The sequence below is a fragment of the Myotis nattereri genome (assembly GCF_964212035.1).
Source record: "Myotis nattereri genome assembly, chromosome: 6".
Taxonomy (NCBI): Eukaryota; Metazoa; Chordata; class Mammalia; order Chiroptera; family Vespertilionidae; genus Myotis; species Myotis nattereri.
Window position 1 is genome coordinate 86,439,751 of NC_138081.1, and position 22,575 is coordinate 86,462,325.

The window sequence follows — 22,575 nt, forward strand, 5'->3', positions numbered from 1 at the left end:
TACCCCTTTATTGCCATGTCTGGGACTGAACCTAAATGTCTCCAAGGTATGCCTGTACAGGACACTAGTGAATGGGAAATAAAGGGCAAAGTGGAAATAGAGAAGCTACTGCATTTGTCCACAAGAATCTATATATATAAAGAGCCAGGGTCTGTCACATCCAAAACGACTGAAGGTTCGACCTAACACCCAGGCTGCATGAGCAACAGGCTCTGGTGGGTGGGGACTTGTGGTGGCGGGGCCAGGGGAAGTGGGGCCAGCACTCTCACTCACTCACAACCGCACACGCACAGACACATGCAGCGCCCACCAGCTCACACCTTTTTCTCCCTTTCTTTCCCTCCCTCCCAGCTCGCTCTTGGAGCCTCTCTCAGAATGAGGCCCCAGGACAGGCAGAGGGTGGAGCTGCCCCCACTGGCCCTGCCCCTTCCCAGCTGGGAAAGAGGAAGAGGGAAAGAGGGAGGCAGGGAGGCCTGGAGGACTGCTGAGAAAAACAGAGAAAGACAGAGACTGGGAGAGACTGGGATGGAGCGATGGAAACAAAATAGCAATATTAAAATATTTCCTCTAATTAATTCCCTTTTAATGTGCACAAATTTTGTGCACCAGGCCACTAGTTACATATAAAATTGTCATAGCAGCAGTTCTCTCAATTGTCTTAATAAACAATAACTGATTTGCATAAAAAGTCTGTATGAATTTTCCTCATCAGCTATGCTGGTAAGAGACTCTAATCTAATGTTACTTTTAATTCAGACATATTATTTCACAGCCAAACAATCATAACTTTCTTTTTGTTGTGGCAGTATAACTTTATTAGATTACACTCCTGCCCTTGAATTTTAGTCTGGGATATGCCAGCATGTCATCAAATATGTGCCTGTTCTTTTCAATGTACAGGCTGCTCCACATTGCTCTGAAGCAGCTTTAATTTGCATAGCGGATATTTTGGCAAGAATTGCGTCTGTAGAAGAAGGGCTCACCTTACTTCTTTATGGAGAAAATATGAACTCTTCTGAAGAAAAAAGGTATGTGTCTGTGTTTCAAATAATTTGTGGAATTAGTAGCATATTTTGTAAATCTGATTCAAAATTTCCAAGATGCCATGCTATATGTTAATGAAAATATAGATAACTATTTTAGGTACAGTTAGTTTCCTGACCAGCCACTAACAACATATTAGATCATCAGAAAGTTGAAGGAGTAACCAGGATTATGGACTATGCAGAGGAAAGAAGAGAATTCTGGGAATAGATGACAATAACTAACTATCTACTGGGCTCAGAGAGATTTGGAAAGATATCACAGCCATTAAGCAAAAAACATGACCAGCATAGCCGATTACTCATGACAGATTAAACCACACACTTTTCCTGTTAAATTTTCCCTCAGTTCTATTGAAAATGTTCTCCTTATTAGACATCTGCGCATGGGTAGGAACAAGAATATTGATATGTCAGAGAAAAGGTTAGAGGAGAACTAAAAGCAAGCCAAGCAGATGAGGAATTTGTGACAAAGCTAGCCTTTGGTAGTGTTTTATAAATGCATGGTTTATAATCTTGGAATCACCTTTAGGTATCATCTGTTAGTTCTACAGGTGCTCATAAAATAGCCCAGTTTTTGAAAAAACTTCTTGATGAAGATATTTCTATTTTTTCTGGATCGGAAATGTTGCCCATGGTGAAAGGAGCTTTTATTTCCACATGTTGCCAAATATATGGTACATGTGAAGGCTTGCAAGTGTTAATTCCTTATGGTCTGCATGAATCTATAGCAAATGCATGGAAGAAGGTCAGTATTTTCAAGTTTTTTTCCCTCCCTGCAAATCTTTATTTTAAATAGAATTATTCTAGTGTCATATTGCAGTTAAAATAGTATTTGATGGGGGCAAATGGGACTTCTTTAGCATCACAATTCTCTGGAGGGCGTAATGCTTTTTAATTTGGCACAGGATGACTTTTGTATCTCCTCTCCCTAGAACACAATTCTAGGACCTAACGGTACTACAGAGTCTTTTCTTCTGGCAAGAGAAGCTGAGATAAATTATCTTTGCATAGACTGACATTCTTCTTTGGAAGTTATTTCTGTGCAGTTTTTACAGATGCTGGATTTTTGTTATGGACACTGTAGATTATAGTGTAGCAATAGTCAAATATAATATATATCAATAGACTGTCTTTTTTTCCCTACATTCATATGCTTTATTTAGGAAGTACTTTAAAAATTTATCTTAATTAATGAAGTATTACAGATGTCCCATCCCCACCCAACCCCCATTAACCTCCTCCATCCCACTCCCGCACCCTCCCCAGCCCTTCACTGCACTATTGTCTGTGTCCATGGGTTATACGTATATACATATAAGGAAATACTTTAAATAATATTCAATTAAAACCCAAATTTAACTTTTGAAGGTAATTTTAAAAAAAGTGTAGCATGAGGAATGTAATGCTATCAGTGAAAAAAACAAGTGCAAATTTAATGTTATGTTTTAGACAAATTTGGTATCAGAAAGAATTCCTACTCCAGTAGAAGGTTCAGATTCTGTCTCTTCGGTAAGCCAGGAGTCCCAAAACATGTAAGTATACTTGATTAAATAAATTAAAAACATATTTGCTGAAATATTTTTAAAAATAATAATGTAACAGACTACTGTAGCAAAACCATTTTATGGCAAGGTAAGTTATATATAGGACCAAGGAAAATTATACCTGGAAGTTTAGAGATTAGATTTATAACTTTAAAAAAACCTAGCAATATTTATTATACTTGCTTCATTCTGTATTTACATTTTGGGTTAGGAAACTTGATATGTGGAGTTGTTTCCAGAAAATTTGGAGAATTTCCAAATACTAACATTGGAAACCTAACTAGGGAGTTCAGTAGAAGGAATTTGAATTTTTTTTAATATATTTTATTGATTTTTTACAGAGAGGAAGAGAGAGAGATAGAGAGTTAGAAACATCGATGAGAGAGAAACATTGATCAGCTGCCTCCTGCATATCCCCCACTGGGGATGTGCCCACAACCCAGGTACATGCCCTTGACCAGAATCGAACCCGGGACCTTTCAGTCTGCAAGCCTGATGCTCTATCCACTGAGCCAAACCAGTTTCGGCAGGAATTTGAATTTTTGAATGCCAATGAAGTCCATGTATATTTAAATAATGATTTTTCAAAATATGTGAGAATGTGTTTTAATAAGACTTTGGAAGGGGAAATAATTTACATCAGTATTTATACTCATTTTAAATTTAGAAGTCTATGTTTCTTCATAGATATCAATAAGACATGGAGTCAGATTAATGGGGGAAATTATCTATCTATCTATCTATCTATCTATCTATCTATCTATGTAAGAGAACATTTATTGGGTAAATTACCGAGGTAGAAGAAGTAATTCCTAGAATAAATGGGCTTAGGAAATGAGTTATGGAGGTAAAGGAAGGGCCCTTGGAGCTTGGGAGTGAGGAGAGTAATGGTAACATGCCTGCGAAAGGAATGACGGGCAGAGAGAAGGAAAAAGGAAAGGCCACGGACTACTCCCGGGAGGAAGAGTGCACTGGTCCTCCATCCTAAGGGCTTTAAGGGGGAGACTTTCAGGGAGTCCCAGGGGAAGATCTTAACAGAAGATTCAGTAATTTTCCAGCTGTGTCCTCTCAGGGTTGTGGTCTCCACTGATTGATAATGGCACCGGGGCAGCAGGTCAGCTGGTCCTGACGTCAGCCATGACTGGTTTGTTACTTATCTTGGCCTGGAGTTTCTTGGCTGCAAACTTCTGTTGGTGTCTTAATGGGCTTTGCTGTGCACAGGTAAATGGACCACTTCAGTCCAACAGCAAAAGCTGATCGTCCCTGGGTGATCCTGGATGAGCCCCAAAAATGAGACAGGAGTGTGAGCTGTTGGGTTCATTGTCTCAAGAAGTTGACAGATGAATCGAAATACATTATTATTTTTTTTAATTAAGATGTGGTGACATATGTTCCTGGATTCTCTCCTTGAGTGCTGGCAGAGTCTAAACAGATCATAATTAGAGAAGAATCTTGATTCTCTGAAGAGAAACCCAAAACCTAACATTTGTTTTGGGTAGGTCAAAGCAAACCAACCAGTCAATCAAAAAACCTTTTGCATCTTTTAAACAGTGTAATAGTTAAAAAAACAATTATAGCTAGTTTTTAGAGAATTAACTTTATATGATATAGTTTTCATAAACTTAAACCAACTGGCATTTTTTTCTTTGGTGAAGGAGTGAGGGAAAAAACATTTCTGCAAATCATTTTTGAGGTAAATTTTAGATCTGTAATTTTGGAAGTCTTTTCATTTTTATCTCTGTGCATTCATTTTGTACTCATTCATTCAGCTATTTATTGGACTAATTTTTTTTTGCTGAGTTCTGAGGATAACTATATACTTTAGAGAGCTTATTTAGTAGTGTAGAATACAAATAAATAAATACAACATAGCAATATGGTGTGTTCAATTTATATGATAAGGCTCATGCAAGGTACACTGGGAGTGAACTATTTTAATCTCTACAGTTTCTTTCCAGACAATTAGGAATATCCAGTAGGTAATATGTTGTCTCTTAATTCTGGTATTTGAAAATGAAATTCTCGTATCCCCTTCTGTATTTCCAGATTTCTAGCTTTCATTCTCCTATTAAAAGTATGTCTTGTGACTGTTTCAGGTTTTTTCTCTGGAGAATGTTACTAGCTTTCCTTTTAGAACTGTTCTGAGAGAAAAAAAAGTCATTCTTTGAAAGTATAATAAAAGCTTATGAAAATAAATATAATATGCCTGGTATGCTTTAGAAAATTAGAAAACAGATACTCTATAATGAAAAGGAAGTAAATTTCAAAATAATGGAGAGGTTGGGCTCAGGAAATCCAGGCACAGCAGAATTATAATAGGAAGGCAATTTAAGCATTTGTAAGAGAATCTATCATAGATATAATAAAAATGCGGACACGTGCAGTGAATATTTGATTCATTCAGTGAAGGAAAATTATTGGGATAGAAGATGTAAGAAATAACAGAATTATTGCCCTAGTTGGTTTGGCTCAGCGGCTAGAACGTTGGCCCACAGACCGAAGGGTTGTGGGTTCAATTCCAGTGAAGGACACATACCTTGGTTGCAGGCTTGATTCCTGGCCCTGGTCAGTTGGTGTTTGGGAGGCAACCAATTGATGTGTCTCTCTCACACTGATGTTTCTATCTCTCCTCTCCTCTCCTCCCCTCCCCCCTCTTCCCCTCCCCGCCCCTCTCTCAACCCCCTTCCACTTTCTCTAAAAATCAATGCAAAGATATCCTATTGCCTGACTGACGTGACTCATACCATGCACTGAAAGGTTGTTGGATCGATTTCCAGTGAGGACACATGCCTGGGTTGCGGACTTGACCCTAGGATGTTTTGCTCTCACATTGATGTTTCTTTCTCTCTCACTCTCCCTTCCTCTCTCTCTAAAAATAAATAAAAGTAAAAAGAGTTCACTATTGAGGAAACTATGCTTTTTGTCATATTTTAAAAAATATTGAATACTTTGCAACCAATGTGTACTCTGTAAATTTAATTATCAGCAGTATTAAGCTAAAGTATTTTCTGTTCCATTTGAGTATAATAAAGAACCTCATACCTTTTCTTCACCTGTTTCAGTATGGCTTGGGAAGAGAATTTGTTAGATGGTTTACTAAATTTTGCTGCTACCCCTAAAGGACTACTACTTCTTCAAAGAACAGGTGCCATCAGTGAATGTGTGACATTTATGTTCAACCGATATGCAAAAAAATTACAGGTACGAATTACCATCTGCCACAGTCAAAAGGAATTTTTGTTGCTTTAAAAGCCATTAAGAATATTATCCTGTTTTCTGTGCTTGAAGAGGTTATTAAACCTGAGTTTAAAAACCATACAGCACTGTAATGTTTAACTTGATTTTGTTTTTTAGGAAAGCATTAGACAGTTGATGTTGGTATCTATGGCTGTATTTACAGGATGGCAAACAAGCCTATGCAATTGAAAAATTCAGTTAATTATCCAGGTGTTTTGTAAAGGTGCTATCAAACATCTGGATGTACTAAAACTGGATGGAACCTCAGGAGAAAAACCTGTTGGGGTTAAATGTATGTGTCCGTGGCAATGTAGGCATCACATTTGAAAAGAAACACATATTTGAAGAGGGATTTTATTATTGCTACTGTTAAATAAAATTTATAATATAATACAGCCTTTTCTCAGGTAGAGGTCATAGAGGTATATTCAGTTTTTGCTGTCACGGTGAATATCCCTAGACCTCTGAGCTTTTTAGGATCATAGGTAGTATGCCTTTATTCTCTGTCTCTGGCAGCTGTTGTTTTTTGATGTGATTAGGTTGCCTGCTTATAAATATCACTAGAGGCCCGGTGCATGGATTTGTGTGTGGATTTGTGTGGGGATCGGGCCTAAACCGGTATTCAGACATTCCCTGAGGGATGTAGCAGTGCTCCAAGCAGCAGGTGGCTAGGGAGGAGCTCAAGCTGGGGCCAGGTGCCATGCTGCTTGTGCTCATCCCGGCCTGCTGAACCTGCTGCTGCCACTCGGTAGCGCTGCTGCGGAATGAAGAGAGGCTCCCGCCGCCTCAGCTGCTCTCACCAGCTGTGAGCCTGGCTTTTGGCTGAGTGGCACTCCCCCTATGGGAGCGCACTGTCCACCAGGGGGCAGCTCCTGCATTGAGCGTCTTCCCCCGGTGGCCAGTGCATGTAATAGCGACTGGTCGACCGGTCGTTCCGGTCGTTCTGGTTGTTTGGTTGTACCGTCGCTTAGGCTTATACATATATAGACTAGAGGCCTGGTGCACAAAAATTTGTGCACTCGGTGGGAAGGGGGGGTCCCTCAGCCCGGCCTATGCCCTCTCGCAGTCTGGGACCCCTCGGGAGATAACGACCTGCTGGCTTAGGCCTGCTCCCAGGTGGCAGAGGGCAGGCCCAATCCCTAGGTGCAGCCCCTGGTCGGGCTCAGAGCAGTGCCGATTGGGGAGTTGGGGCGCCGCCCCCTGTCATGCACAGAGCAGGGCGGATGGGGAGGTTGCAATGCCACTCTCAGTCACGCTCAGGGTAGGGCCGATTGGGGGGTTGGGGTACCGTCCCCTGTCACACTCAAGGCAGGGTCGATGGGGAGGTTGCGGCACCACCCCCTGTCACGCACAGAGCAGGGCCCATCAGGGGGGTTGGGGCTCTGTACCCTGTCATGCACAGAGTAGGGCCCATCAGGGGGTTGGGGAGCTCCCCCCGTCACGCACAGAGCAGGGCCGATCAGGGGGTTGAGGAGCTCCCCCCTGTCACTCACAGAGTAGGGCCGATAGGGGAGTTGGGGCACCGCCCCCTGTCACACACAGAGCAGGGCGGATCAGGGGCTTGGGGCGCCGCACCCTGTCACACTCAGGGCAGGACCGATGGGGAGGTTATGGCTCTACCCTCTCACACACAGAGCAGGGCCCGTGGGAGCAGGGGGGTTTAGGGCACTGCACCCTGTCACACACAGAGCAGGGCTGATCAGGGGGTTGGGGTGCGGCACCCTGTCACACACAGAGCTGCAGGGCAATCGGGGTTGGGGAGCTCCCCCCTATCAGGCACTGAGCAGGGCTGATCAGGGGGTTGGGGCGCCTTCCCCTGTCACGAACAGAGCAGGGCCAATAGGGAGGTTGTGGCCCTGCCCCCTGTCACACACAGAGCCGCAGGGCGATCAGGGGGTTTGGGCGCTGCCCCATGTCACGCTGATCCTGGTGCCGGGAGGCCTCGCAGCTCCGCTGATCCCGGTGCTGGGAGGCATATTACCCTTTTACTATATAGGACAGAGGCCTGGTGCACGTGTGGGGGCCGGCTGATTTGCCCTGAAGGGTGTCCTAGATCAGGGTGGGGTCCCCACTGGGGTGCCTGGCCAGCCTGGATGAGGGGATGATGGCTGTTTGCAGCTGATCACACACCCTTCAGAGTGGGGGTCCCCACTGGGGTGCCTGGCCAGTCTGGGTGAGGGGCTGAGGGCTGTTTTCAGGCTGGCGGGTGACTGAAGCTCCCAACTGCTCCTTTTTTTCTTTTTATTCTGGGCCAGCTTTAGCTCTGGCTCCAGCTCTGAGGCCTCTGCTGCTAAAGCAGGTATCTGGTTTGTTTGGGTTCTATAATCGAAACACTGTATCAACTCCAGCTCTGAGATCCCGGCTAGCTGAAAGCTGGTTTCTGGGGTTTTGTTTAGCTTCTATATTTGTAACTATATTTCAAACTGAAAGCTCAGAGGCCGGCAGCGGCATGCGGGGAACGTTGGAGTCCTCCGTCACTGAAGCAAGCAAGCCTCATGTCAGCTTCAAGCTACCTGGCTGCCGGCCGCCATCTTGGCTGGCAGTTAATTTGCATATCACCCTGATTAGCCAAAGGGAAGGGTATCGGATGTACAGCTAATTACCATGTTTCTCTTTTATTAGATAGGATTGTATTTGTTCTTCCTTAGCTGTCATTGTAATTTCCTGCTTTTATTATTTTTATTTTATTTTATTTTTTTAAAAATATATTTTATTGTTTTTTTTCAGAGAGGAAGGGAGAGAGATAGAGAGCTAGAAACATCGATGAGAGAGAAACATCGATCAGCTGCCTCCTGCACATCTACTGGGGATGTGCCCGCAACCCAGGTACATGCCCTTGACCGGAATCGAACCTGGGACCTTTCAGTCCGCAGGCCGACGCTCTATCCACTGAGCCAAACCGGTTTCGGCCCTGCTTTTATTTAAGCCTATAAAAAACAAATAGTTAATTTTTTAGGATTGCTTTTGCCAATGTAGATTAAGTAGTTCCTGAGGGCGGGGCCAGAACATCTCTTTATAAATAAAACATATGAACATCTGTTTATTATACTAGGTTGGTATGTGCAGATGTGTTTTTATTTGTTTAAATGGACCTCAAGTATGGAGAATTTTGTTGTTTACATGTTTCATTTCATTGCATAATGTCCCCATCTGTCCATGCAAGATTTCTCTCTTGATTAAATTTATTCTCCTATCAGTCCTGTTTACTCTGCATATATCCCCCTACTCCAGGCTTCATACCAGTGTGCTATGTGTAATATTTTTGAATGTGCATACTTCTTGTATAATATTGTCTTAGTCTATTCAGGCTGCTATTACAAAATACTACATTCTGGGTGACTTATAAGTAGCAGGTTTATTGCTCACAGTTCCAGAGGCTGGAAGTCCGAGATCTGGATGCTAGCATGGTCAGGTGAAGGCCCTCACATGGCAGGAGCTAGGGAGCTCTCAGCAATCTTTTTTTATAAGAGCACTAATCCCATTCATAAGGACACTCCTTCTTCATGACCTAATCATCTCCTAAAGGCCCCACTTACTGCTATTACCTTTTGGAGGGTTAGGATTTTAACATGAATTTTTTGGGGACGTATATTCAGACTATATCAAATATAGTTTACATAAATGAAATTGTGTTGTTTTAATTTGAGTTTATCTGATGGTGAATTTGAATCTCTTTCAGTACTAGTTGACCATTTGAGTTTTCATTTTTCTTTTTACATTTTTGAAAATATTCAGGCCGTTCAAATACATTTTTTAGTATCATTCAGATGCATGAAACCATGCAAACCACTTTTACTCTTGTGATAATACACCTATGACTAGATACCATTTTTCACATTCACAAATTTTAAGACAACCTTGTGTTCCTTTGTACCACACTGGTGGTTATAATAGAAGTCATTGTTTCCCAGATCTCAGAAACTTATCATCTTAGAAGTTATTACAGTACTCAAATGGTGCTCTATGCTATTCACAACACTTTTTGAAAATGTAGATCCTGACTTACCTAGTAAGAAAACCATTAGGCCATTTCCTTAATTGTGCTGAAGAGAAAGTGGAGACCCAGGCTGGTTAAATATTCTGCTTATGCTCTAGTGACTGACAGAAGTAATACTAGAACTCAGATTTGTATTTAACAGTGTCCACGAAATCTGAGTCTTGTTAACAAAGCATCTCTAACTTTTCTGTGGTTTTCTTCTGCTCCTTCCTTTCAGTACTTCGTCTGAATCTGGGAAGCCCCAAGGCTTCTCATGTTTGGATCAGCAGGATCAGTGGGGGTGATTGAGTAAGGTGTGTTTGCAGTTGTTATGGAGTAAGGCAAGTGGGAAAAGGATAGACATTTATCTTACTTCTATGTTATCTAATTGCAGAACTATTGGATGGCAAATTAAGGAAAAGAGAGATATGAGTAATAAAAATAGAAAAAGGAAGGCAAATGATAAAGACACAAATAGCAGAAAATTGAAGAAATTAACCTAACTTCCATGGTCCTTCAGGTTTTTTGCCCCTAAAACTAACTGTACAGCTTATATTTTAAAAATTTTATTGAAATAGATTTTTTAAATGAAATGTTGAAAAAATATAAATTCCTAAGTGGTTACCTCTGTTTAGAAGTCAAACATTTTATAAGCCAATCTGATCTTAGCCAAAGTCTGAGAAGGAAGAACATTATATAATGTCTTTGTTAATTCCTTATTCTGATTTCTGCTAAGAGAGATACTCATTTTTGTATTTTACCATGAATACATGTACAATATTCTCTGGGTGAAATAAATTGTTTAAGGTTTTCTACAATACTCTTTAGAAATCTGTACATTAATGCTGAACATTTTTTGCTGGAGAGTATTTTATATGTAAAACTAGAGGCCTGGTGCACGGATTTGGGCACTGGTGGGATCCCTTGGCCTGGCCTGCAGGGATCGGGCCGGTTCGGCCCGGTGTACGGATTTGTGCACCAGTGGGGTCCGTCAGCTGGGCCAGTGGGCATTGGGCTGAAACTGGCTCTCTGACATCTCCTGAGGAGTCTTGGATTGCGAGACCCCTCCCTCAGGCCCAGCCCCCAAGACCTGGATGCCCACTGGCTCCCTCCTCCCCTCCTCTCTGAGTCTGAGTGCGGGTGAAGCAGATTTGGGGCCAGCAGTACCCCAGCAACAACCTAACCCCCACCTGATTCCGCAAGGAATCGGGCTCCCTCCACTACTGGTCGGAGTGTTTGTCCCTTGGTGGTCATTGCTCGTCATAGCTACCTAGCGAACTGTCCAACAGTCGATGGTCACTTAGGCATCCTATCTAATAAAAGAGAAACATGGTAATTAGCGTACAACCACTACCCTTCCCATTGGCTAATCAGGGCGATATGCAAATTAACTGCCAGCCAAGATGGTGGCCAGCAGCCAGGCAGCTGGAAGCGAACATGAGGCTTGCTTGCTTCAGTGACGGAGGACTCCAACGTTCCCCGCCTGCCGCTGCCGGCCTCTGAGCTGCAACTCTAAGCAACTATGTTACAAATATAGAAGCTAAACGAAACCCCAGAAACCTGCTTTAGTCCCGGGCTTCAGCCAGCAGGATCGCAACATTGTTTCAAATACAGAAGGTAAACAAAGGCCAGAAACCTGCTTTCAGCAGCGGAGGCCTAAGAGCTGGAGCTAAGCCTGAGAGCTAAAGCTGGCCCAGAATAAAAAAAAAAAAAAGAAAAAAAGGAGCGGGTGGGAGCTTTAGTCACCCACCAGCCTGAAAACCCCCTCAGCCCCTCACCCAGACTGGCCAGGCACCCCAGTGGGGACCCCCACTCTGAAGGGTGTGTGATCAGCTGCAAACAGCCATCATCCCCTCATCCAGGCTGGCCAGGCACCCCAGTGGGGACCCCACCCTGATCTAGGACACCCTTCAGGGCAAATCAGCCGGCCCCCACACGTGCACCAGGCCTCTGTCCTATATAGTAAAAGGGTAATATGCCTCCCAGCACCGGGATCAGCGGAGCTGCGAGGCCTCCCGGCACCAGGATCAGCGTGACATGGGGCAGCGCCCAAACCCCCTGATCGCCCTGCGGCTCTGTGTGTGACAGGGGGCAGGGCCACAACCTCCCTATTGGCCCTGCTCTGTTCGTGACAGGGGAAGGCGCCCCAGCCCCCTGATCAGCCCTGCTCTGTGCCTGATAGGGGGGGAGCTCCCCAACCCCCTGATTGCCCTGCGGCTCTGTGTGTGACAGGGTGCAGCGCCCCAACCCCGCCCCCTTCATGGGCCCTGCTCTGTGTGTGAGAGGGTAGAGCCATAACCTCCCCATCGGCCCTGCCCTGATTGTGACAGTGGCGGCGCCCCAACCCCCTGATCGGCCCTGCTCTGTGGGTGATAGAGGGCGACGCCCCAACCGCCCCCCACAGGCCCTGCTCTGTGTGTGACAGGGTAGAGCCATAATCTCCCCATTGGCCCTGCCCTGAGTGTGACAGGGTGCGGCGCCCCAAGCCCCTGATCCGCCCTGCTCTGCGTGTGACAGGGGGGAACTCCCCAACCCCCTGATGGGCCCTGCTCTGTGCGTGACAGGGGGGAGCTCCCCAACCCCCTGATTGACCCTACTCTGTGCGTGACGGGGGGAACTCCCCAAACCCCTGATCGAACCTGCTCTGTTCTTGACAGGGTACGGAGCCCCAACCCCCCTGATGGGCCCTGCTCTGTGAGTGACAGGGGCCAGCGCCCCAACCCCCTGAGCAACCCTGCTCTGTGCGTGACAGGGGGTGGCGCCAAAACCTCCCCATCGACCCTGCCTTGAGTGTGACAGTGGGCGGTGCCCCAACCCCCCAATCGGCCCTACCCTGAGCGTGACTGAGGGTGGCATCACAACCTCCCAACCCGCCCTGCTCTGTGCATGACAGGGGCGGTGCCCCAACTCCCCAATCAGCCCTGCTCTGAGCCCGCCTAGGGGCTGCACCTAGGGATTGGGCCTGCCCTCTGCCACCCGGGAGCAGGCCTAAGCCAGCAGGTCGTTATCTCCCGAGGAGTCCCATACTGTGAGAGGGCACAGGCCTGGCTGAGGGACCCCGCTTTCCCCCCGAGTGCACAAATTTTTGTGCACCGGGCCTCTAGTATATATATATATATATATATATGTGTGTGTGTGTGTGTGTGTGTATATAGGTATATATATATATCTATATCTATATATCTATATATATGTACATATATATATAGATATATAGATATAGATATAGATAGATAGATATAGATAGATAGATATATATAATTCCCTTCCTTAAAAAAAATCATATTGCCTTTAAAAGTTATTATAACTTTTTGCCCTAGCTGGCTTGGCTCAATGGATAGAGCGTCAGCCTGTGGACTGAAGGTTCCTAGCTTCAATTCCGGCCAAGGGCACATGCCTGGGTTGCAGGCTCGATCCCCAGTAGTGGGGTGTATAGGAGGCAGCCAATCAGTGATTCTCTATCATCATTGATGTTTCTCTCCTTCTCCCTTCCTGTCTGAAATCAATAAATATATATTTTTAAAAAAAGTAATTATAATTTTTAAGAAGATACCATTTTACTTTTTAAAGTTGTTTGATTACTTAAAAGCCCAGTTAAAAAACTGGCAGTCAATACAGTTTTATTGATGAAATTTATCCTTGAAGAACTAATCTAACAAATTAAGTAATAACATAATAGAATTTGGAGTTGGAAGTAATCTTACTTTACATCTTGTCAAAGTCCCTTATGTTATATATGAAGAGAGTTAGACCTAGAGAGAGAAGTGACTTGTTCAAGGTCAAAAAGCTACTTAGTTACATGGCTGGGACAAGAACCTAGATCTGAAATTAAGTTGTCAAAAATATTACATTAGTATTAACTTGATTATGATAGTTTCTGAGTTTGTTTTTGCCATTCTTATCTTTACTTAAATAATCTCTGGGTTTTGTTTGTTATTTTCTGGTATTTTAATATAAAAAATTAGTAACTCTACATGTAAGTAAATATTAGCATGCTATGTTTTCCTGCCTCTCATGGTTGTTCCTTATTTATCCTGTTTAGATTAGCAGGCATAAAAAGTTTGACTATGGAGTTTTGGTTACCCAAGTGGCATCAACAGCAGCAGGTACAATAGCACTACAAAGTTCAGGTACGTTTTTTCTTTTAATCCTATATAATAAAGAGCTAATATACTAATTAGACCAGACAGTGGAATGACCTTCCGGAACGACCTTCCGGAACGACCAGTGGGCAGGAGGCAGGGCTGCAAGGGCGCAAGGCAGCCAGGGCTGCGACCCAGCCGGGCTGTGAGGGCCGAGCCCCTTGCATGAATTTCATGCATCAGGCCTCTAGTTAGAATTATAATCATTTAAATATAATGAGTAAGCCAATGGAAAATTTAATTGGCATCGTCAAGTATCAGCATACTACTCTAAAGTTATTTTTTCCACATTATGCCTTAGGTCAAAAAAAGTTACAGGGTTTCTTTTTTTTAAAAATTTAAATTCTTTATTGTTTAAAGTATTACACGAGTTTCCCTTTTCCACCATTGACCTCTCCCTGGCCACCCCGACCCCCAGCACATGCCCTCACCCCTCTCCTGTCTGTGTTCATTGGTTATGCTCATATGCATGCATACAAATCCTTTGGTTGATCTCTTACCCCTTCACCCCCCGCCTTCCCTCATAGGTTGGACAGTCTGTTCAATGCTTCTGTGTCTCTGGTTCTATTTTTGTTCATCAGTTTATGTTGTTTATTATATTCCACAAATGAGTGCAATCATGTGATATTTATCTTTCTTTCACTGGCTTATTTCACTGAGCATAATGCTCTCCATTTCCATCCATGCTGTTGCAAATGGTAAGAATTCCTTCTTTTTTATAGCAGCGTAGTATTCCTTTGTATAGATGTATCACAGTTTTCTAATCCACTCGTCAGCTGATGGGCATTTAGGCTGTTTCAAAATCTTAGCTATTGTAAATTGTGCTGCTATGAACATAGGGGTGCATATATCCTCTCTGATTGGTGTTTCTGTTTTCTTGGGATATATTCCTAGAAGTGGGATTACTGGGTCAAATGGAAGTCCCATTTTTAACTTTTTGAGGAAACTGCATACTGTTTTCCACAGTGGCTGTACCAGTCTGCATTCCCACCAGCAGTGCAAGAGGGTTCCTTTTTCTCCACATCCTCTCCAGCACTTGTCATTTGTTGATTTGTTGAGGATGGCTATTCTGAAGCTGTGAGACGGTACCTTATTGTTGGTTTGATTTGCATCTCTCAGATGATTAGTGATTTTTAGCATGTTTTCATATGTCTCTTAGCTTCTGTACGTCCTCTTTCGAAAAGTGTCTATTTAGGTCCTTTGCGCATTTTTTGATTGGATTATTTATCTTCCTTTTGTTAAGTTGTATGAGTTCCCTATAAATTTTGGAGATTAAACCCTTATCAGAGATAACATTGGCAAATATGTTCTCCAATGCAGTGGGCTTTCTTATTGTTTTGTTAATGGCTTCTTTTGCTGTGCAGAAGCTTTTTATTTTGATGTAGTCCCATTTGTTTATTTTCTCCTTAGTTTCCATTGTCCTATGAGCTGTATCGGTAAAGATATTGCTACGCCATATGTCTGATATTTTGCTGTCTGTGGATTTCTCTAAGATTTTTATAGTTTCCCATCTTATGTTTATTCTTTATCCATTTTGAGTTTATTTTTGTGTATGGTGTAAGTTGGTGGTCTAGTTTCATTTTTTTGTATGTATCTGTCCAATTTTCCCAACATCATTTATTGAAGAGACTGTCTTGACTCCATTGTATGCTTTTTCCTCCTTTGTCAAATATTAATTGAGTCTAATGACTTGGATTGATTTCTGGGTTCTCTGTTCTTATCCATTGGTCTATATGTCTGTTATTGTGCCAGTACCAGGTAGTTTTGAGAACAGTGGCTTTGTAATATAGTTTGATATCTGGTATTGTGATCCCTCCAACATTGTTCTTCTTTCTCAAGATTGCTGCAGCTATTCAGGGTCTTTTTTTATTCCAGATAAATTTTTGGAGAATTTGTTCTAGGTCTTTGAAGTATGCCATTGCTATTTTAATGGGGATTGCATTGAATCTATAGATTCCTTTGGGTAGTATGAACGTTTTAATGATGTTGATTCTACCAATCCATGAACAAGGTTTAGGAAAAGGAAATCCTACTGGGATTTTCTCTTCCTGTGAAATATATACAAAATTGTTCTCTTTCCTCAGAACAATGGCATGTCATAAACTAAACTGAAAAATACTTGATGCTTTAAGAAGTTGCCCTCATTTTCTGTCAGCTGCCGGCCAGGGCCCCCCTTCCCCTGCTGTCAGCTCCTGGCCGGGGCCTCCCTTCCCTGGCTTCCAGCTGCAGGCTGGGGCCTTCCTTTCTTCTGCACCTCCCCCTGGTGGTCAACGCACATCATAGCAAGCAATTGGTCTCTTGGTCGAACTCCCGCGGGGACAGTTTGCATAGTAGGCTTTTATATATATAGATATCATTTCCTCGCTCCCCTTTTCCTCTTCCTTTCTTGAAAGCTTCCTTGTCACCACTTAACTTTCACCACTGTCTTTGCAGTTTGTAGTTGGCAGGTATTATCCACTATGGATTGGATTTCTAAAAAGTTCAAATATTGAGAATTTAAGATACTGTATCTTAAAATTATCTGAACCCTGAACTGGAGACAAGATGTAATCTCTACTAGAGATACTGTGATTATATTTTTCAAGGCTTAGAGTTGGATCATAACATCAGTGATCACTGTTGATTCTCTTATTAAATAAAAATATTTTTCTATAGCATATTTTAAATGTTTTTTGACTGAACTATTTTGAACTTCTTTCAGTATGAAACATGTTTCATGGTAAAAGTTGTACTAAGCTGAATCACTTACTCTTCTATGTAGAATAAAATCCAATTTATTCAGTCCTCAGGGCACATTAATGAAAGCATTTGAAGACTAGATTTATCTCAGATTTCTTTGTTGGTTAAGTCATTAAACTTCTGAGCCTCATAGTATCAAACTTTTCATGAGAGGGTTAAATGTAATTTTTCACAGGACAAAGGAAGGAAGACCAACAGCTTGAGTTCCTAAGATGTCCTAGGTACTATATTAGGAACCCTATAGCTACCCCATTTATACTTCATGGCAACCCTTGGAGTTTTCTAAAGTCATGCACTGATAAGCTGTCAGCTTTGTAATTTAACTGTGATATTCTCAATTTCAGAGCCTATATTTTTTCTTTTATACCTAGGGGACACTTTCTCCTCGAATGCCATTCCTATAAAATTTCTGACTTGATGATTTGATGTTCTGTTTTACATATTTCCATATGATTCAGGTCAATAGAAAAATTATCTTTCAGAATTTAAACATTATAGTTTTATGTTAATGAGGTATAAAGGTATATTAACAATAGAAAATATAATATCTACCAAGGTTATGTATTTCTAGAGGTTATGTATCTTTTGTCAACGTGAACCAATCTAGTTAGAGGGTTAATTGTATCTTTCCTCCATAATCCAAAGAAATAGCATACTATAAATATGATGTAAAACAATTCTTTTTAGGGTTCATTAACGCACTTATAACTGAGTTATGGACCAATCTGGAATGTGGAAAAGATGATGTTAGAGTAACCCATCCCAGAGCCACTCCAGTGGATCCTATTGACCAAAGCTGTCAAAAGGTAAGAGATGATTTGATTTATCTAATAATGCACAGATTTTAAGTGTATCTCCCAGAATTAATTTATCCAGACTTTGTTTTATTCAATTGCAGTCAGCAGCCTTTCCTAATTTTTTTTCTTTTTTTTCATTTCTAAATTGAAAAAAAAAAATCACAGTGGATTTTGTAAATGGTAGAAATACTACCATTCTCTGTGAATTATTTTGGGAAGGATTTTTTTCATAATGTTTTTATTATACATTTTCTTTTTTAATAAAGAGTAATAAACACCAGAGCATGTTACAAAACAAGAAAATACACAAAAACCCCTGACGCAAAAACCAACTGATCAAAATAAGACAGTTTTTTGCTCTTAAACTCAAATCTAATAGAAAATTGCCAGTGCCCTAGCTGGTTTGGCTCAGTGGATAAAGCGTTGGCCTGTGGACCAAAGGATCCCAAGTTTGATTCTGGTCAAGGGCATGTACCTCGGTTGCAGGCTTCTCCCCAGCCTGGGCCCTGGTTGGGGCTTGTGCAGGAGGCAACCGATTGATGTGTTTCTCTCACATTGATGTTTCTTTCTGTCTTTCCCTCTCTCTTCCACTCTTTCTAAAAATCAATGGAAAACTATTCTCGGGTGAAGATTAAAAAAAAGAAAAGAAAATTGTTAAGATTATTTGAAGAAGGGGTAGGCAGAGAGAAGATGCTATCATTTAGAATAATGTGGCAAAAATACCTCAAACTCTTAAGCATCTCCACAGTGTGCTATTATAATTCAACTAGAGGCCTGATGCACAAAATCTGTGCAAGAGTAGGCCTTCCTTTTCCCAGCTGCCAGCACCGGCTTCCCTCTGGCACCCAGGACCCGGGCTTCCCTCTGGCTGCCTACAGGCACCTGGGACCTGGGCTTCCCTCTGGCCGCCTGCAGGCACCGGGGACCTGGGCTTCCCTTGCAGCCCTGGCTTTTTCCGGAAGGACGGAAGGACATCCGGAAGGATGTTCGGTCTAATTAGCATATTACACTTTTATTATTATGGATGGCTTTTACATATCTAACATGTTCTCATAGTTTTACTAAAATGAAATGATGATTCCTGACTTTGACTTTGTGATAGCCTGAGAAATTTTCATTCAAATGGTATCATAAAATTATCAAAATTAAAACAAAAAAAATTCTGCTTTCTGTAGTGGTGGACTAGTCCCCTCCAGTAGAAAACACAACTCAGGAAAAATAACTTAAAAATAAGTTGATTTTTTTGGAATGGCAATAAACAGACAAGAAATGGAGGGGAGTCAATACAGATGAAGAGAATCGTACTGCTTGAGATTCTAGATTTAACAGATATATTTGTCCAAGGACAGGGATCAGTTTGTGCTCCACTGAAGGTTGGGCAGATATTAAAGAGCAATAATGGAATAGTATGATCAGCTTTATGTTATGAATTCAACTAAGATAAAATTGGCACACTTCTTAAAAATATGCTTACCAAAATGGACCTAATACAAAACAGAAAATCTAAATTGCTACATATTAGTTAAAGAAATTGAATTTGTTATGAAAAACCTCTGGGAACTCCCATTTGACCCAGTGATCCCACTACTAGGAATATATCCCAAGAAGCCAGAAATGCCAATCAGAAAGGATATATGCACCCCTATGTTCATAGCAGCACAATTCACCATAGCTAAGATCTGGAAACAGCCTTAGTGCCCATCAGCAGATGAGTGGATTAAAAAAACTGTGGTACATCTACACAATGGAATACTATGCTGCGGTAAAAAAAGAAGGGACTCTTGCCTTTTGCAACAGCGTGAATGGAACTGGAGAGCATTATGCTAAGTGAAATAAGCCAGTCAGGGAAAGATAAATACCACATGATCTCACTCATTTGTGTATTATAGAGAACAACATAGACTGATGAAAAGAAACAGATCCAAAGACTGAGAAACAGGGATCAGGCTATCAATCCCCAGAAGGAAAGTAGGGGAGGGCGGGGGTAAGGGGAAGAGATCAACTGAAGGACTTGTATACATGTATATAAGCCAAACCAATGGACATGGACAACAGGGGGATGGGAGCATGAGTGTGCGGGGCGGAGGGGGGGGGAGTTTGGGGGTTAATGGGGGGGATGAGGACACATTTGTAATACCTTAACTAATAATAAAAAAAACAAAAAAACAAAAAACAAACAAACAAAAAAACCTCTGGCTAAGAAAACCAGATAGTTTCACCAGTAAATTCTATGAAATTTTATAGGAGATATAGTACACACATATTCTTTCAGAAAACAAAGGTAGAGAAATCAGTTTCTAACTTGTGTTATGAGGCCAGCATAACCCCGACCTGGAAATGAGACAAATGTTACCAAAAAAGAAAAGTACAGACTAATATTTCTGATGAATATCAACTTAAAAATACTTAACAAAAGATTATCAAATTATATCTAGCAATATCTAAAATGATCATTTATTATGATCAAGTGGTGTTTATCCCAGCCATTCAAAGTTCGGTTAGCATTCTAAAATGAAACTCTAATTCACCATATTAACAGAATAAAGAGAAATCTCATCCAATGATTTCAATAGAAGTGGAAACAGCATTTGAGAAAATTTAATACCCATTTATAAAACTCATCAGACTTAATCCTCAATCTGATAATGCTATCTTTGAAAAACATAAATCTTTAACTTTTCATGGTAAAATATTGTACCTAAAATTTGTTTACTCAATTTGTCTGATTCTTAAATTTTCTGAGTTTAGTAAAAAATTTAAAAAATGACAAGCAGGAAATTTAATAGTTACAAATTAGTACAGTTGATACAATACAAACTAACATGAAAGTATTGGCAAAATATAGGGCTTCTAGAGATGGATAGAGTTAATTGGAAAGTCTTCTAGAAAAAAAGGATGTGAAAGCTCATGAAGTGCAATAATGGGAGGGTAGGAGGAGCATGTTCTTGGATAAGAAAAGTTTGTTTACATGGCAGTCACTTGAAAAAGACCACAGGGTCCTAGCTGGTTTGGCTCAGTGGAAAGAGTGTCCGCCTACAAACTAAAGGTTCCCGGGTTTGATTCCAGTTGCGGGCTCTATCCCCAGTGGGGGATGAGCAGGAGGCAGCCAATCAATGATTCTCTCTCACCATTGATGTTTCTATCTCCCTCTCCCTTCCTCTCTGAAATCAATAAAAATATAAAAGAAAAAGACCACAGGCAGATTCGATTGACTGAAGTGGTGACTTCATGCTGAGGAATAATGGGCTTTTGAGACTGAGAGAAGAGAGGGTCAATTAGTAAAGTGCCTTGAAAGTCATGGAAGGGAGTTTAGATTTGATGTTTAGTGATGGGCAACCACTGCATGCTTTTGCACAGGGGATCCAAAGAATGAAACGTGCCTGAGAAAAAAATGTTCAGGTTGTCTTGAATAAGGCAAAATGAGACTGGGAGCTTAAAAACTTCATGGAGAGATTAACTTGGGAAGATTGCACCAGAAAATGAGCTGATTTTGATAGGAAAAGCCATGGCTTTAAAAAATTAATTACAATTAGGGTAGTTGGATTTCCAGTGAATGTAGTTAAAGGATAAAGATGGCTTTGTGACCTAAGCGAAGAATATATAGAATTTATTTTCTTGCTCCAGAGACTCTAAGTAGTATTTTCTTACACATCAGATATACCAAATGCAAAGAATGAGAAATATGGATCATTTAATATTTTTTTCCTCAGAACCACACTTTTTAAGAGATACATGATATTTTAAAGTATTTTCCAACTCTCAAGGTTGTTCTATTACAATTGTTCTTATGCATTATCAACACAGATTATTGTTAATGTTAACTATTTTGTTCTTATCATATATGTATGTATTTCACACTTATGTGGATTAATTTGGTTTATTTAAAAAATTCTTGCAGTCATACTGCTATAAAACTTTACACTAATGATTCTGTGGATGTGGTTGAAAAAAAAATTAGCCATTTAAATGACTTTTCCTTCTCTCCCCTCTTCTCCCAGTCTTTTCTAGGGCTGGTGACCTTGTTATCTTATCCTGCTATTTATGAGCTGGTAGGCAATCAAGATCTTCCTAATAAAGCAGAATATTCTCTTCGTGAAGTTCCCACATGTATTATTGTAAGTAATTTTTTTTTAACTTTTCCCTTTTATTTATTTATTTATTTATTTATTTATTTTTTCAGTTGATCAGCAGCCTTGCCAGGATCTCTAGCCACAATCTCCAGCCAAGTTCTGTCTAGGATCTCCAGCCAAGTTCTTTTTTTTTTTTTTTTAATTAAATCTTTATTGTTCAGATTATTACATTTGTTCCTCTTTTCCCCCCCATAACTCCTCTCCTCCCAGTTCCCGCCCCACCCTCTGCCCTCACTCCCCACCCACTGTCCTCATCCATAGGTGCACGATTTTGTCCAGTCTCTTCCCGCATCTCCCACACCCCTTTCCCCCACAAGAATAGTCAGTCCATTCCCTTTCTATGTCCCTGATTCTATTATGATCACCAGATTATTTATTCACTTGATTCTTAGATTCACTTGTTGATAGATGCATGTTTGTTGTTCATAATTTGTATCTTTACCTTTTTCTTCTTCTTCCTCTTCTTAAAGGATACCTTTCAGCATTTCATATAATACTGGTTTGTTGGTGATGAACTCCTTTAGCTTTTCCTTATCTGTGAAGCTCTTTATCTGACCTTCAGTTCTGAATGATAGCTTTGCTGGATAAAGTAATCTTGGTTGTAGGTTCTTGGTATTCATCACTTTGAATATTTCTTGCCACTCCCTTCTGGCCTGCAAAGTTTCTGTTGAGAAATCAGCTGACAGTCGTATGGGTACTCCCTTGTAGGTAACTGACTTTCTTTCTCTTGCTGCTTTTAAGATTTTCACTTTGTCTTTTGCTCTTGGCATTTTAATTATGATGTGTCTTGGTGTGGTCCTCTTTGGATTCCTTTTGTTTGGGGTTCTCTGCGCTTCTTGGACCTGTAAGTCTATTTCTTTCACCAGGTGGGGGAAGTTTTCTGTCATTATTTCTTCAAATAGGTTTTCAATATCTTGCTCTCTCTCATCTTCTGGCACCCCTATAATTCTGATGTTGGTACGCT

The 22,575-nt window shown here is 41.3% G+C and overlaps 1 protein-coding gene across 1 annotated transcript in view; it reads left to right on the plus strand.

Moving 5' to 3' along the window:
* Nucleotides 1-22,575, plus strand: part of TBC1D32 (TBC1 domain family member 32) — a 127,258-nt gene that overhangs the window by 39,551 nt on the left and 65,132 nt on the right. The window contains 7 exon segments of the mRNA XM_081094753.1: nucleotides 901-1,028; nucleotides 1,590-1,791; nucleotides 2,496-2,578; nucleotides 5,653-5,791; nucleotides 13,846-13,933; nucleotides 17,372-17,490; nucleotides 21,480-21,596. Of these exon segments, the coding sequence (XP_080950879.1) occupies nucleotides 901-1,028; nucleotides 1,590-1,791; nucleotides 2,496-2,578; nucleotides 5,653-5,791; nucleotides 13,846-13,933; nucleotides 17,372-17,490; nucleotides 21,480-21,596 (876 nt within the window).